At 44.3% G+C, this 16742-nt stretch overlaps 1 protein-coding gene across 2 annotated transcripts in view; it reads right to left on the reverse strand.

The window, feature by feature from the left end:
- Positions 1-16742, reverse strand: part of PEAR1 (platelet endothelial aggregation receptor 1) — a 376148-nt gene that overhangs the window by 54068 nt on the left and 305338 nt on the right. For both annotated transcript variants that reach the window (XM_078671558.1, XM_078671559.1), the window contains exon 12: positions 8963-9126. In XM_078671558.1, the coding sequence (XP_078527684.1) occupies positions 8963-9126 (164 nt within the window). The remainder of the gene's footprint in view (positions 1-8962; positions 9127-16742) is intronic.

Here is a 16742-nt window from a genome sequence, read left to right on the forward strand (position 1 = left end):
AGTGTATTGATGAGTGAATGGATATCTCAATGCTACATGTCATAGTAAGTACATATGTAAAACACAGTACATGTGAGAGTTGGCATATATAAATAACTGTGCATGAGAGCCACTGAGTGAGTGGTTGTATCGATCATTGTGAACTTGTATCAGGGATTGTATAAGAGAGTAAATATGTGTTAGTATATGTTTCAATAAGTAAGGTGTGTATAACTGTATAGTTGAAGAAATGGAGGTGAGATTGTTTCTTTGCATGACTGACTGGGTGTGTGAGTAACTCCATGGATGAGTGGCAGTGTGTGAGTGTCTGTATACACTGAGTGTATCTAAGGTTATATTAGAGTCTGAAGAGGTTTATCGTATTAGCACAAGAATGATGCCAAATGAGACGTCATCAGTGATGTCATCAGTGATGTCATTTGAGATGTCATCAGTGATGTCATCAGTGATGTCACTGACCATGTCATGAATGATGTAATATGTGACATCATCAGCAGTGGATTGCGGGTGCGCGATATATAGTTAGTGCAACTAACTATATATGGAATTTCAATGGTTTTGTGTGAGTAAAATAAGGTTTTCTAAATGCTAATTCCTAACTATATATGGTCTATAACCTATGGTTTTTTCAGTGAATTTTCAAGGTTTTGTAAATGCTAATTCCTAACTATATATGGTCTATAACCTATGGTTTTTTCTGTGAATTTCATTGGTTTTTTAACAGCTAATATCTGTAGCTGTAAAATGTATTCTTCTTTAAATCCAAAAATATATTTTATATGTTTATGAATAATTTTTTTTTTTAATATTTTTTTTTCTTCGTTCCCGCTTCGCGAATCGGGAAGCTTCCCGTTAGCTGACCTTGATGCCGCGAAATAGACCGCGAGCCGGTAAACGTTTCTTTACCGCAAGTGCCGCGTTAGAAAACAACATCGTGACGCCTCCCGTCCGCATGACGTTTCACGTTGTCGCGTGATACGTCATATGACGTGCTACGTTAGCGAACTGGTACGCGAAGCGAGTCGCAAAGCGCAGGTTTCTGGAAGCAAACCGGGAGGCCCTGCAAAGCGCTTAACGTAAACACAGCAAGTCATGTGACTTGGTAATAACACTTTTCATTGGTTCATTTCACTTTTGGTTTCCTAATGATGTAAGACTAGGTCATATAATCTAAAATGAACACTTTTGATTGGTTGAGAACTCTTGTTTTTCCCAAATGATGAAAATCCCTCCTTCTTTCCTCACTCTGACTTTCATCATTGTGAGAGAAAGACCCTTTGTGATCACTGAGCAATGGCTTCTTTAGTAGCTTCAGCTGGTGCTTCCCCACCACCTCCACCACATCCAAGGAAGAGTGGACCACCTGCTCAAGTTCTAATTCAACAAGAAGAAGAAGAAGAGGAACAGGAGGACGAGCACGAAGAGAGGCAGTTTTTGCCTGAGCAGCCCAGGACGTCTCACCGGAAAGAAAACTTCATTTGGCAATTTTTTAAAATTCCCAAAGGTCAGAAAAAAGTAAATGCAAGATACGTAACTTGCCTTATATGTCAAGATAGACTGTCCAGAGGGACCGACAAAAAATACAGTTTCGGAAACTACACAATGCATCGCCATATGACTAGGTGGCATCCTAACAACTACAGTGCTGCACAGTTTCGGAACGACCTAGATAATCTCCCTATTATGGCCAGAAGATCTGTTGTACCGGAAGTAACGGGACCAGAGGGCAGGGAGATGGTGCCAAATATACAAATGAGATTTGGTGATGTAAAACACATCTGCGCATTTTGCGATGGATTCATTTCCTACGGAGAAAAAAGCATCACTCTGATCAACAGAGCTATTGACTATCATATGCAAGTTTGTCCGAAACGCCCAAAATAATAAATACTTCTTTTTTTTGTTTTGTTGCTCCTGTTGAGCCCTTTACAATGAATCGTTTTCATTGCCCCCTCCAAGAAAAACCCAAAAAAATATAAAACTGTTCCGAAAAATTCAAAAACAGTAAAAAAATGTTCAGAAAAATAAAAAAAAAAGTTCTTTTCAGAACTACCTCCCCGTTATTAAAAAATTGGTACAATATTTGGAATTGTGCCAACCTCTATTTCTCTTAGTTCGCTTCCTAGTTCGCTCGCTGGTACGCGAACCGGAAGCGAACCAAAAACAGTAAGTATAAGGGAAGGAAACAGACACTTATGTTAAAAGAAACACAGCTATAAGGGAGTAAACTAGAGATACCATTACCCGTAATCCACTGCTGATGATGTCACATATTACATCATTCATGACATGCTCAGTGACATCATCAGCAGAGGATTGCGGGTTTTTTGGCAACATGCCTTATCCACGGTTTAATAACGCTGCCTTTTGCTTTATATAAGTTTTCAAATTGTATGAAATATATACCAATAGGTCGTTATGAACCTTTAGGTAGTGCTTTTCTTCATGAGGTCTGGTCGCTTCCATACACATACAGATGTTTCAAAGATGATCAAGAAGTTTATCTGAATGGAGAGGAATGCACTGAGACGCCAGATCATTCACTAATGTGTAGGCACATACAGTTACACGGTTCATGCAACAAACACCGACCAAATATGGCTTGCATGTTGCAAGGCACGCCAGTTCCTGCTATCATCCCCACGTTCAAGTTGTTGGAAAATGGTAGTTATTTGATGCTCAATAATGAAGATTGTTCTGAGTTAATTAAAAGTATTCCTTTTATCGTAACAGTAAGTGAACGGGTTATTTGCTGCAGAAATGTTCTATTTCCTCCCACACATGAACATAGGGAGTTTTCAATCTGGCCACAAATACCAACCTTGGGACACGTTTCAACGGCATGGCAAGAATAAGAGCTCTTTTGTCTCAGAGAGAGGTGGCCTTGAGTTCGGCCCGTGAAACTTTCGTACTTCACATAGCGAACACCCATACAGAGGTGCACACCCTTTTCAATTAAGATTTGCCTTTCAATTTCAGCAACATGTTTCCGACTATCTTTAAGGCATCCTCCACAAAGTCCCTGGCACACTTTTTTAAAGTTGTTACCAGTGGTCTCGTGACTTCATTTGAGAAAATCTTTGGAGTCATCCCTGCTTCCTTTCATTGTATTTTCTGCACTCTGGTTCGTAGATTGGCATTTTTACTTGCATTACCAGCGGACGCTCTTGTGCTTTTTTACATTTTTAAATATGGATGTCCCTCCTATGCAACCTCCGACCCTGCAGCTGCTGACACTGTTCCGCAATCGCATGCTAGAATATTATGGCACAATGCCGTTGGCGATATTAAGCACGGCATATGGATTATCTTTTCGGTTCTCCTACTTCACCTGTGTCCAGCCTGTATTTCACTGCCTGACCTGTGATTTCGATTGGGCCATTGATTTGTGTCTCTGCGGACCGGTTTCTCCTGACGTCGACTTTAATCAGCTGATGACTCCTATCATTACTCACGAGTTGGTTTGTCCTGGCGAAAGGATTATGGCTGTGGCATTGATGCATGGACTACTTGGTCCCTGGAATTTACTGGCGGCAGCACAGTCTTTCTTGGAACAGAGCTTTCTTGAAAACCCACCGAGCTGTCCTCTGATGGTGATAGAGGATCCGGTGCTGGGAGAGCACGTATGTTCTTTTCCGCTTTTAAATTGGATGGCTGAACTGTTTTCGGATGAAGACGGTGACTTCCTATTGGAGGCTGTTGCAGCTTATTTTGCATACACAGTTATGTCATAGACCTTTTTCATGTTTGATATGCTGAGTACTAGCATTTCATTGACAATTCATTGACTTATTTGTCAAGTTTTTATTATTTACCTTGCCTATTGGCTTAAGACTCGATAAAGTACTTGGCTGTTTTATTTTTCTTTAGCATTAAATTTTCCTAGTTTTTAATGCTTTACCTTGCGGACCGTCCACATATAAACTTGCAATCTGCTCTCATGAGATGGCACTTCTATTATCTTATTCAGTTTGTTTCCGGATCATGAGGAGGTGTCATCTAGGTCCTGGATATCTTTACACCGTGTTAAGTTAGCATGGGCTCATTACCGGTTTAAACGCCATTTTTCCTTTTTTGCAACTTCTGCACACGACACTTAGTTGTTGCTTTAGCTTTCCACCTAGTAGTTCATCGTGGTTTACATGAGAATAATATGTTATTGGTCTACTATCTGCTTTACTTGTTAAACTATATCTGTACAGCGAGTGCTAAAGTTTCAAGAACAACACGATACAGAATTGTTATGAGGTCTGATCTCCACGACTTCATACTCATAACATAAGTGCAACTTCTGCCAATTCTGGGCATGAGGCGGGTTTTATATTGCTTTGCCGAACACACATACACAACAGTTGATGCGGTTCACATGAAGAGAGAGCTGGTGTATGCTGATGTGATTCCTTCAAATCTAAGACACTAAAGTATGGGCACGCCCTAAACCAACACAAAGAGACCTTCTTAGCAAATAATATAATATGTGTATTAGGGAGGGTGAGATATAAGCAGCCGCGGGCCGTGGAGGGAGTTACGATGGGGCAGGGAGGCGGGGAGGGGGAGAAGCAGGGTGGAGCCCTCTCTACCTTGCCCCTCCCCCTCCCCGCCTCCCTGCCCCACCGTAACTCCCTCCACGGCCCGCGGCTGCTTATAAGTGTTGCTAACTCTTATTCATTTACAGCATGTTAACATACTGTCACCATTCGCTTTTTATGTACTAGTAACTATGCTGGTAATTTTGCTACTGATAATATGTGTACTTGTATTCTCCACCCTGCTTCTCCCCCTCCCCGCCTCCCTGCCTCACCGTAACTCCCTCCACGGCCCGCGGCTGCTTATAAGTGTTGCTAACTCTTATTCATTTACAGCATGTTAACATACTATCACCATTCACTTTTTATGTACTAGTAACTATGCTGGTAATTTTGCTACTGATAATATGTGTACTTTTATTATCTAAGGTACTACGCCTGAGAAGACGGCATTAGTAAATAAACATTTCAAATACACATCTGTTCTTCTTAACTCCATGTTCTGGTTTCTAAGAAATCTATAACGACCGACTGTTCATGAGTTCCACGTATCCTGAGGTACTATAAGTTCATATTCTGGATTGTCTAAACATTGAGAGTTTGTTATATCCAATGTGACACTGTACCTAGCTTGCTAAGGAGTTTTTGATTACTAACGTGAGTTTTGGGACACCCTAATTCGCCGAGGTTCCAATCCTCTGTCCACAGTTCTGTGTGAGAACAGAAACCCTGCGACAGGGGCACCCCCGACCCTTGCTGGAGCTTCATCACACTTGCGATACAACTCCAGCAATGCGCCACCTTTACGGCACAGATACATCACGCATCTGTGCTGTTTTTGCCCCATGATGCGCCGCATTGTAAATGCAGCACACCATAGGTGACGGAACAGCGGCACAAAATGACTAACACATCTCTGGTGATGCGCCAGTCATCATAAATGTATCCCTATGCTTCTTATCTTGTTAGAGATGAACCGCCATATGTATCATCAAAGTTATTTGCATTTCCTAAATAGCGAACTTTAAGGAATAAATAGCGATTCTTTACCATTCCTAGTTTGCGATGAGCTATTTGCTAATTAGCCGAATGTAGCCCAATGAAGCCCAATGTAGCCCAATGTAGCCCAAAGATGGCCGCCAGACACACAAAAAAACAAATGTAGCCCAAATATCAGCCAGATGTAGCCCAACTATAGCCCAGTGACAGAATGACCAATCAGCTTCGCAAACCTCCGTTACGCGAAGCGGAGCGCTGTTACAGATATATATCTTTTTTTGAACGTTAATTTCTCAAAATCCACTGGAGCACATATATTGAGACCTAGCAAAGGCACATCGGGCTACCAGTCCCTAATATTTTGCCAAGTTTCGTGCAAATCCATTCAGCCGTTCAATTATTATTATTATTTTTTTTTTTTGCCCCGCGGGGCCCTTTTAAAACCTCCACATCAAATCTAGGGGGTCAGCGAGGATCTACTATGCCCCCTTATAGTTATTTCCCCCTTTGTTTTGACCTCCTCTTGTCTCTCGATCCTACCGAGAGACAAGATGGCGGCCGCTACGGACTGTTTGGAATGTTGACAGACGCCGGAGAACCAATCAGCTTCGCTTCACAAAGCTCCGTTGCGCGAAAAGTCCGCGAACCAGTGCGCTGCCCGGTCCGCTGTTACAGATATATATCTTTTTTTAAACGTTAATTTCTCAAAATCCACTGGAGCACATATATTGAGACCTACAAAAGGCACATCGGGCTACCAGTCCCTACAATTTTGCCAAGTTTCGTGCAAATCCATTCAGCCGTTCGGGCTAAAAGTGAGGCCAACCGCCCTATGGAAAACTCAATGTTAAAAACACGTTTTGGGACCCCCCTTTTTTCTCGGCCCCCACTGGACGAACCCCCCCCAAATTTTCAAGGGCTGCTCAGAAACAAAATGTGCCATTTTCCTGAAAATTTCAGCCAATTCCGTCCACAAACGCCAAAGTTATTAGACATAGAATTTTCAAAAAACCCATAGAGAAAAAATCCTAACTATATATACCTACTGGCGACCGCCAGTAGGTAATATATATATATATATTTATATATATATATATATATATATATATATATATATATATATATATATATATATATGTATATGGCACACAGCCCAAGTTGCTGTGACATAGATATCCATCAGACACTCAGTATGCCTCATTCCACGAGGCAGACGTGTCCCTAGCAGAATGTCTTTGAATGTGACCCGGTATTTCCTTACCCAAAATATTGTAATCCTTAGAGATAGTAGATTTTGCTTGTGACCTGCTTTTTGTGTGCCTTTGTTGCCTGCTTGTGATCCGCTTTTCGTGTGCCCCCGTTGCCTGCTTGTGATCCGGTTTTGTGTGGCTCCAAATGCAATAGGTGTCGCATTTGCGAGAGATTAGCCTATTGGCATTGTAAATGACAAAGCCATTGATTTATCTGTTTTCAAAGCCAACACATAAATAAAACAGTTGTCATTTACAATGCCAATAGCTCTAACCTTTGCAAAGGCGAGACCGTTGCATTGTAAATGCTTGTTGTTTCAGATTTGTATATCACAAACTCGACCCGAAGGTATTGGAGCACTTTACATGAGCACCAGTTACGTTACACAAGGACACATTCTTTTTTTTGGTAGGCACGGGGAGATTAATTGATTTGTCCAGAATTACGGGATGTGGAGTCGACCCCGAGGCTCAAACCTTGGTTTCCCAGCTCCAAAGTCGGCAGTCTAGTCCTGAGACCACATCCTCGCCATCTTGCGTTAGGCCACTGGCAGTAGAATATATTGGGGCAGATTTACAAACCCCTTGCACCATTTTTGCGTCACTTTTAACTTGGGAAAAGTGACGCAAAAGTGGTGCAAGAGGCTTGTAAATCTGCCATTTTGTCTGGTTCAGATGATAGTCCTTCTCGCCAATGAAGGACTCACACAGAATGATGTTGATGATGCGTCAGAGACAGCAGAGTGATATGTTTACCGTAGGACTTTTCTGGGCGTCCGAAGTGTGTTCTATAGGCCATTGACCTTCCTGCTCGCAGTGTTAGGCTGACCCGGATTTACAGGAAGATTTTAGATGAATGAGGGAGGTTGGAGGATGGAATTGAGAACAATAGCTGGAGTAATTTTCACTGAATTAAAAAAAAAACTCCCAGCCATCTGTCCATAATTAAAAGGCACACTGGCAACAGTATAGGACCAGGAATTGATTTTGTTTGTTGGTGATTTACAGGTGGAGCACTGTGTCATGGTTGTCTATGATCTTAAAGAGGGGGAAAGGTTGATGCTGAATACAAAAAACTACTGTATGTATGTATCTGGTATTTGAAAAGCGTGAACTAATCACCCTAGAGGTCTCAAAGGCACTGGGGGCCGTCAAAATTAAGTGAGCTATTGCCCAGAGTCACAGGGTGCTGAGCTGAACTGCCGCGGGTGCTCGAACCCTGAGCCCCGTGCTCCGGAGTCAGACGCTCTGGCCGCTGCACCACACCTCTCCTGTGGTGACCTTTGGTTGGTTCTACGCTGGTCCTGATGGGAGCTGAAGAACAAGGGCCATGACTCAGTCTGCTCATATGTAGAGAAGGAGACAGACTGCAGGGTCGGGGTCTGGGAGCCCTGATACTTTTGAGAGACGACTGTACTAGGGATGCGAGGTCGGTGCTGTTAAAGGACCTGCAATATCTAGGTTTACTAGAAGACTTGTCTTGCCTTCTTGTGTCACTGATGCAGTTGTGCTTAAGGCAGTTGATCTGCAAGATGAAGTGATGATTGATTGTTGATTGCTTTTCCCCTTGTTTGTGTGAAGATTTTGGTGGAAGTGTTTTATGCTTGGTATGTGATTGAGCGTGGCCATAGGATCACATTTTTTGGGGTTAAACCATACAGACATCCTACATGCATTGCATCATTGGGCTTTTCTATGACCCCATCCTAAGATTGCGCAGATGCAGGAAGTGGCCGACCATACACAAACGTAGGAATGGTATGAGTTTGACCATGAGTTGCAAGCATGAATGCAGCTCATGCACTAATTTGCAGTTACGAGAAAAGGTTTCTGCTTTTGTTAAAAACAGTTGCACGCCCCTCCTGCACCTATGCATCGACTGCATCATAATTTATCTCATGCATGAACCTTTCCCCACATCCTATTTCAATAGGTTGAGTATGCCAACGGTGTAGGTTATGTTTAAGAGCCTGTACCTTTGGTGAGCGGTTTCAGTGCAGTGTACGAACAATACACTAAAGTATACACCAGTGCTGAAAAGTATATTCCCTAATACCTGTCTCTTGTAGCTTTCTCAAGGAGTAAATTCACACCTATGTGTCGCACAGATATGGTATACATTCTAGAAATATTCAGCCATACCCAAAAAAACACCAAAGAATAATGCATGCTCCAGAGAAAACCTACATGGCACGACTTGTCGCATCTGTCGCCACGCCATCCAGCGGTGCAGGCGCACAGGCCGCTGACCGGGCTGCAGGCAGCGCCATTGGCACATTGGCAGGTTCCATTACATCCAGAGCCCCAGGTTCCCTTGGGACAGAGAATAGAGCAATCTCCTTTTTGCCAACCTAAAGTGGAAACAAGATAAGAACTTCAAGTCAGTGGTTGCGAGAACATTGATGCTGCTAAATACATTTGAGAGAATTCTAACCAGTTGGGTTTGCCAATGGTGAAATGTAAGTATCTTATCAAACTGTCAACTGTGTATCAGTGTTCACTATAACGTCCGTACTGCGCCCATTCCGGGAACCGTACCATACTTGTGTACCTCCATTATAAACACAGCCAACAGTCATTGTATTTTGTGGTGGCTGTTGGCCGCAGTTTTTATTACTCATTACATACATCATATTTGTACACTCCCCTGGACACCTTCCGGTGACCGGGGCCATAAATCAATTATCATACATGATCACAAGTTGGTTATCACGTGGTATCATTCGACATCATAAATCATGGGTCATAAATCACCGGGTGTCATTAATCATTTAGCCGCGACCGGCCTTTATTTCGTTGTCATAAATCAATCTGCCTGATCATCATAAATCATGGTCATAAATCATCGGACTGTCATAAAACATTCTGTCACAAATTGTCAACTGTGTATCAGTGTTCACTATATCATTCTGCAAGAGCAGCTTCCTGTGTGGTTGTGTAAAGTTGTGTTTATTGTAAAACAGCTAGACAGATTACAAAGGGAGTGTTCACAAAGATGTTGGTTTGGTGTGGATCATGCATTATAGACATGGCTGGCTTTAGAAGGGACACTCATGTATGGGCAATAAGGGTGGTTTCTGGAGCTTGTCTATTCTCACACATTGGGAAGCTTCTCCAGTCAGATTTGCTTCCACTCTCTCCTTCATTTTTACGTCTCGGCCTGCTTAGGCTGCGCTTGCCAGAAATGTTGTTCTTCAGTATGGGGGCTTGAACCCGCCCCTCTTCTCCATTGGCTGGCTTCCTAAATGGAGGCCAGCCATTGGAGGAGAGGGGCATCACTCCGTTCAATCCCGGATTCGGAGGGGTGTTTTTAGCTTCTTTCTGTTTACTTTCTCTCCTCTTATCATTGGCTGGAATTTTACATTCCAGCCAATGGGAAGAGGAGAGAAAGAAACCCACGCCCCCCAGTCCGAAAATGTCGGGGCTTTTCGGAAGCCATTTCTGCTGGACCGCCGCCGGAAGAAGTAGAGAAGCTGCCAAGTCCTCCGGTGAGTGCTCGCTTTTCTTGCTTCTGTTCCCTGATTGTGCCAGTTTCTTGCCTCTTCTTGCCTCTGTTCCCTCGTTGTGATGGTTTTTCTGGCGTCTGTTCCCTCGTTGTGCGTCTGTTCCTTCGTTGTAATTGTTTTTCTGGCGTCTGTTATCTAGTTGTGCTTGCTTTCCGGCCCCCTCGTTGTTTTCCTCCCCTCAGCTGCTCCCTAATCCCCCCTCCCCTCCTCGCCGTTCCTGCTCTTACCGCTGCTCTCTCTTCCCACACCCTTCCGTCTCTCCATCTTCCCACTCCCTCTGCTCCCGTTTCTGACACATGTACATTATATTCTCAAAAGAAATAATGCCCCGACACGTTCCCGCAGATCAGCATATGCCAAAAACAACACAGCTGCAGCTTGCCGTAAGCAATTCACGTATTCCCGGCTATTTGCACGTCCACAGCACTGTACGCAGTACACGAACATCTGGGGGCGCCACCATGCTATCAATAATCTCCAAATTCTCCACGGACCACCCTCCGGCGTTTTTCACAAAGTAACTGCTCCTATTTCACACTCCCCAGTCTCACTTGGTACACCCCTCCTACCAGCCTTAGTGGTACTCCACCCCTACCAACCCCAGAGTGAGATCTTGCCATTCCCAACTGCTCATGGTTGCTCTGTCCTACCACTGTCCCAGTACATTTCTACCCTGGGAATGTCCCACCGTGCACCGGTCACAATCTCCCGCAGAGTTTGATCATTGCTGTCCCGCTGTGGTGCTATCTCTGCCCTGCTAATCTCTATCAACTCCCAGTGGTATTTAAGCTTTAGCCCCCTCCTGCGGTATTCCTGCCCCCTCAGCCTTCCATAGCGTCCCGGCCCCATCCTCTTGAGTGGGATTTCTGCATTCCCGGTATCCTGTGATATTCTTGCGCTCCCACCCACCTGCCCGAAAAAGTCTCCTGTGGCATTCGTGGCGTTGCTGCTCTGGCACACTCCTGAAGTATTACCGCTCGATTGTTGTCCAGTGTTATTCATGTTCTTCACATCTCCTGTGGAGCTCCTGCCTGATGTGTCTACTCTGGGATTCCCACCTTCCCCAACATGTCAGGCTCTCCATTCCCCCACTGAGTCTTTGCCTAGCCTTATCTTCTACCGTTCTGCTTTTGCTATGCCGGTGGATTCACTATTTGAGCACACGCATTCTGGGATGAATTTATTACATACATGGAGTTTATTTACAAGCCCCTTGCGCTGCCGGTTCGTCACTTTTCCCCATATTAAAAGAGAGCCACCGGCTGTGCAAGTGGCTTCTAAATAAGCCCCATAATCCTGTGGCCTCGTGCGCTTGAACTCACTTAGCAACATTTAAACTGCATGGGACGTCCGAGCGTTAATGGCCTGGGGAGTTTGGTGGCAAACATACAGGAGGAGTGTCCTGACAGCTCTGCATCCGTGCCAGCAGCCTCTCCGGCCAACGCCACTCCCTGTGCTGCTCCTCGACCCAGTTGGGCTCCCCCGGGGTAGCAGTGACAAAAGGAAGCACCAACGAGGCAGCCGGGATCTGCCATTCCAAGATGTCTGTCCGGTTAGCTATCGGCAGTAGTCGTGCTGTATTATTGTCCTGTATCCCTTTCCATGCTCAATTGTGGGTACTCGGTGTGGCCTGGGAGAGAAGGGTGGAACATCAGCTGTATCCAGCCATAGCCTCTCTACCTTAGCAGCATGTATTACTGCAATGGGAACAACTGTAACCAAACTGACAACACCAAGGTAGGAGACCCTGGATGCAAAATGCTTCACTGGCTTTCTCTGAACCATGCATGGTTGCTCTACACGATCCACTGGCGGGTCAGTAGGAAGTTGGTGTGGAGAGCTTGGACTGGGTGTCGTATTCTCAGGGTGATGATATGCTGAGCCTTAAAGTCCTTTTCATGTTAATGCCACACATATCCACTGCTTCAATGGAGAGGTGATACGGGGCACACGTTTTCCATTGGCCTTGATTTTGCAGTGAAACTCCACCCAAAATACTTATAAAGGCGGCTGTGTGTTAAGTGGAAGTTATTTGTGGGGCTCTGTGTGTGTGTGTGTGGCTCTGTGTATGTGGCTCTGTGTGTGTGTGGGGGGGGCTCTGTGTGTGTGTGGCTCTGTGTGTGTGTGGGGGGCCTCTCTGTGTGTGTGGCTCTCTGTGTGTGGGGGGACTCTGTGTGTGTGTGGGGGGGGCTCTGTGTGTGTGTGGGGCTCTGTGTGTGTATGGGGCTCTGTGTGTGTGGGGGGGGCTCTCTGTGTGTGGGGCTCTGTGTGTGGGGGCTCTGTGTGTGTGTGTGTGGCTCTGTGTATGTGGCTCTGTGTGTGTGTGGGGGGGCTCTCTGTGTGTGTGGCTCTGTGTGTGTGTGGGGGGCCTCTCTGTGTGTGGGGCTCTCTGTGTGTGGGGGGACTCTGTGTGTGTGTGTGGGGGGGCTCTGTGTGTGTGGGGGGCTCTCTGTGTGGGGGGCTCTGTGTGTGGGGGGGCTCTGTGTGTGGGGGGCTCTGTGTGTGGGGGCTCTGTGTGTGTGGGGCTCTGTATATGTGTGGGGCTCTGTGTGTGGGGGGGACTCTGTGTGTATGTGGGGCTCTGTGTGTGTGGCTGTGAGTGGCTCTCTGGGGGTGTGGCTCTGTCTGTGTGTGTGTGGGGTGCTGTCTGTGTGTGGCTCTGTCTGTGTGTGGCTCTGTCTGTGTGTGTGTGTGGCTATGTGTGTGTGTGTGGCTCTGTGTGTGTGTGGCTCTGTGTGTGTGTGGCTCTGTAGCTCTGTCTGTGTATGTGTGTGACTCTGTGTGTGTGTGGCTCTGTGTGTGTGTGGCTCTGTGTGTGTGTGTGGCCCTCTGTGTGTGTAGCTCTGTGTGTGTGTGGGGGCTCTGTCTTTGTGTGTGTGTGTCTCTGTCTGAGTGTGTGTGTGTGTGTGTGTGTGTGTGTGTGGCGCTGTCTGTCTGAGTGTGTGTGTGGCTCTGTCTGTCTGAGTGTGTGTGTGTGTGTGGCTCTGTCTGTCTGTGTGGCTCTGTCTGTGTGTGTGTGGCTCTGTCTGTGTGTGTGTTGGGCTCTGTGTGTGTTGGGCTCTGTGTGTGTGTTGGGCTCTGTGTGGGTAGATTTTTTTGTAGGTGGGTCTGTGTGTGGGTGGCTCTGTGTGTGTGTAGGTGGGTCTGTGTGAGGGTGGCTCTTTGGTTTGTAGGTGGCTCTGTGTGTGTATGGGTGGCTGTGTGTGTGTGTGGGTGGCTCTATGTGAATGGCTCTGAGTGGGTGGCTCTGTGTGGGTGGCTCTGTGTGGGTGGCTCTGTATGTGTGTGTGGGTGGCTCTGTGTGTGGGTGCAAATGCAATAGGTCTCGCATTTGCGAGAGATTAAGCTATTGGCATTGTAAATGACAATGCCATTTATTTATATGTTTTAAAAACAAAAACATAAATAAAAATGTCATGAGCAATGCCAATAGCTCTAACTTTAACAATGCCGAGACCATTGCATTGGTAATGCTTGTTGATGGATGAATCCAGTTGGTGAAGAACTTCAGGGACTTATTTTATGTAGATAATTAGGGAGAATGCACTTCTTCTGCATTTTTAACACCACAACATTACTGCACTCATTTTTGTACCTTCTAGATGTAAAATTCATGAAGAAAATATTTAAGCTCTATCCCTTAACTTACATGTCTAATGGCCAACATTAAAACTTCAATCCGTAGAGTGGTTACCAATGGTCAAATGTTTAAGTAACCACTGAATATAACGCGCTAGGAGCAATTTGATGTCTGAATGTCAGATACACAGAGAACTACCGAAGATCTGAGTTTACCGCTGACTCCACTCAATGAACTAAGGGCAGAAAGTGCTGGCTATGGGCCTATTATTAGGAGGAATCTTTTTCCACACACTACGAAGATTGGAGTAGCGCGACGGCAACCAAAGAATAGTGACACAACAGTAGAGCAAGAAAGTTAGTGCCAGCCAGCGGTCCGGTAACTGCTTGTCTTACACAATGACAAATAATAAGGGATGTATTCGAATAACTGATTTTTACTTAAATTTACCCCGGTGCTCTCCCTGCCCCCTCGGTAATTCCATGATAGATGTACCACAGTCCGATTGATTCCCTTGTGATACTCAGTTACAGGACATAAGGAATGAATACCTTATGTGTATGGGATTTGATACTGTGTATTATATAGTTCAATATGGCTTCAAGGGTTTCTTATCACATGGTAGTGAGCTATGCGGCTGAAGGTTTAGTTGCTTGTACATTTCACTTGAACGTTGAGCTACCATGATTGGACTATACTATTCATCCCAAGGTGTGGGGGGGGGGGTAACTTCCTCAAAGTCAGGAAAGCCCTGAAGACTCAAGTCTCCTTGTATACTTGTGGTCTGGTCTCTTACTGATAAATACGAAACAGTATTATGCATTTTTCATCATAGTTCAACACTCTCCTGCCTACTTTCCTCTTATAACGCCACCCTTTAAAGGCCTTTCAAACAGCCTCCTGTCTGCACTATATCTAAATAAATAGATGAATGTTACAAGTTGTTTATTTTATATTACATGTTTTAATTGGGTTAGCTGCCATAAATATAATATTGTTTTTAGGCAAAAAAAAAGCTTGGAGCCCAATAAATTCACTACGTTTTTTCTGAAATCTGCAAGAAGAGTGGAAACAAATGTTTATCAATGTCAGTCGGTAGGTGTGGTTTTCCCTGCCACTTTGACTATTTTTATGGTGTATTTGGTCTGCTCCGTTAATATACGCTTCCCTGCTGTTCTCAGTTTTTTATTTGTATTATGAATATATGACGTTACAGTGCAAACAATTACAATGCATGCATATACAACGCAGGTTTCACTTCACAACTACCATCACATCGCATCATTTTACAACGCATGCCATTACAATGTATCTTTTAAAACTACCATTACCACACATTCCATTACAACGCATACCGTTACAATGCATACCATTACAACGCATAATACTTTTAGGGCAACAGTAGGGTAAGTGTTGGATAGTGTAGGGGTAAAAATTTATATTCCCATGCACCCCAAAACCAATACCCACCCATAAACTCAAATATCTCCATTACTTACCTTATAATGTGTTGTAATGGCATGCGTTGTAATGGTATGCTTTGTAACGGTATGCGTTGTAGTGACTTGCGTTGTAATGGCATGTATTGTAATGGCATGCGTTGTGAAGGCAGTTGCATTGTAACAGTTGCGTTGTAAAGGTAGTGCATTGTAATGACTGCGTTGTAATGGATGTTTCCTTTGTATAATGGGCAGCTGAGGACTCTGAATCATAACGTTTTGTTTACTTATCATTAAAGTCCACAACATAACACACATGCAGTAGGTGCTACCACAAAAAAGACTGCCACTGCACTCTGGGTCTACACATTCATGACATCAACTTCAAAAACAAGTGCCAGATGAAATACATTGAATTTGAGACAATGCTGAAAGAACAAAGACTAGTGATTGGGACATTAGAATGAGAACTAATTTGATAGTGTCCTTGCAAAATCAATGCTTAAAGGTTAATTATATATTACGTCTTCTAAATGTTGCTTAGTTTATTGTTCCTAGTTAAAGTGCCTCACATTACGCTCACTGATAAACCTGAATGCTTTCTTTTATTTTTTAATGAGATTACAATGCACTTTATTCCAGTGGCTGCTCCTCCGCGAAGGCGGAGGAGCGTGCCCCACTGCTTTTCAGCAGTGCGTAAAAGGAAAAATAAAAAGATAATAACACAATGTTATTATCATTTTATTTTTCCTGCTGAGGCATTTGGTGGGGCAGGGTCGGGCCTGGGCTGTTCACAGAATAGGGGGAGGAGTGGTTGGGGCACTTTCTAAGTGCGCATTATGGTTTGGCTCGCACTTAGCATGTTCTTCACCGGACTCTAACGCACAGTCTGAGCGTAGATCATGCACAATCTTGTAGTCCCCATCTGAGCATCAAATCAATCAGACCAGCTCATGACAGCAGTGTTGTGATTGGCTTAAGGGAGCCTGTGTGCTTCCTGCTTCCGGGACTTGCTGGGAAAAGAACGGAACAGAGGAGAGACACGGCTGTGAAGAGGTAAGTGTATTTTTTTCTTCACACCACCCCGCCCTGCCACCCCCAATCTTTGCCAGCCTCCACTGCTTTATTCCTGTCAAATTACATATGTGCCTCCGAGATTTAATGTCTTAAGCTGTTTTTATTGTTCTCATGCATTGTTCTTGTGCTTTTATGATTTTTATTTCAAGTTGAATAAAGTATTTTGATTTTGAGATTACCCTGCTTAGAGAGGAACGTCTAACTGACTTTTGACATGAAATGAATCTGAGTAATTGACATACTTTTATACGATATCTGTGAATTATGAAAAATAATTCATGGATTTAATGTTATTCAGATGAAATATGTGTTTTCACAGCACTGAAATAACAGGTAATATGAATAGATAAATGAATAATTGTCTA

This window comes from Lissotriton helveticus, chromosome 12 (assembly GCF_964261635.1).
Source record: "Lissotriton helveticus chromosome 12, aLisHel1.1, whole genome shotgun sequence".
Taxonomy (NCBI): domain Eukaryota; kingdom Metazoa; phylum Chordata; class Amphibia; order Caudata; family Salamandridae; genus Lissotriton; species Lissotriton helveticus.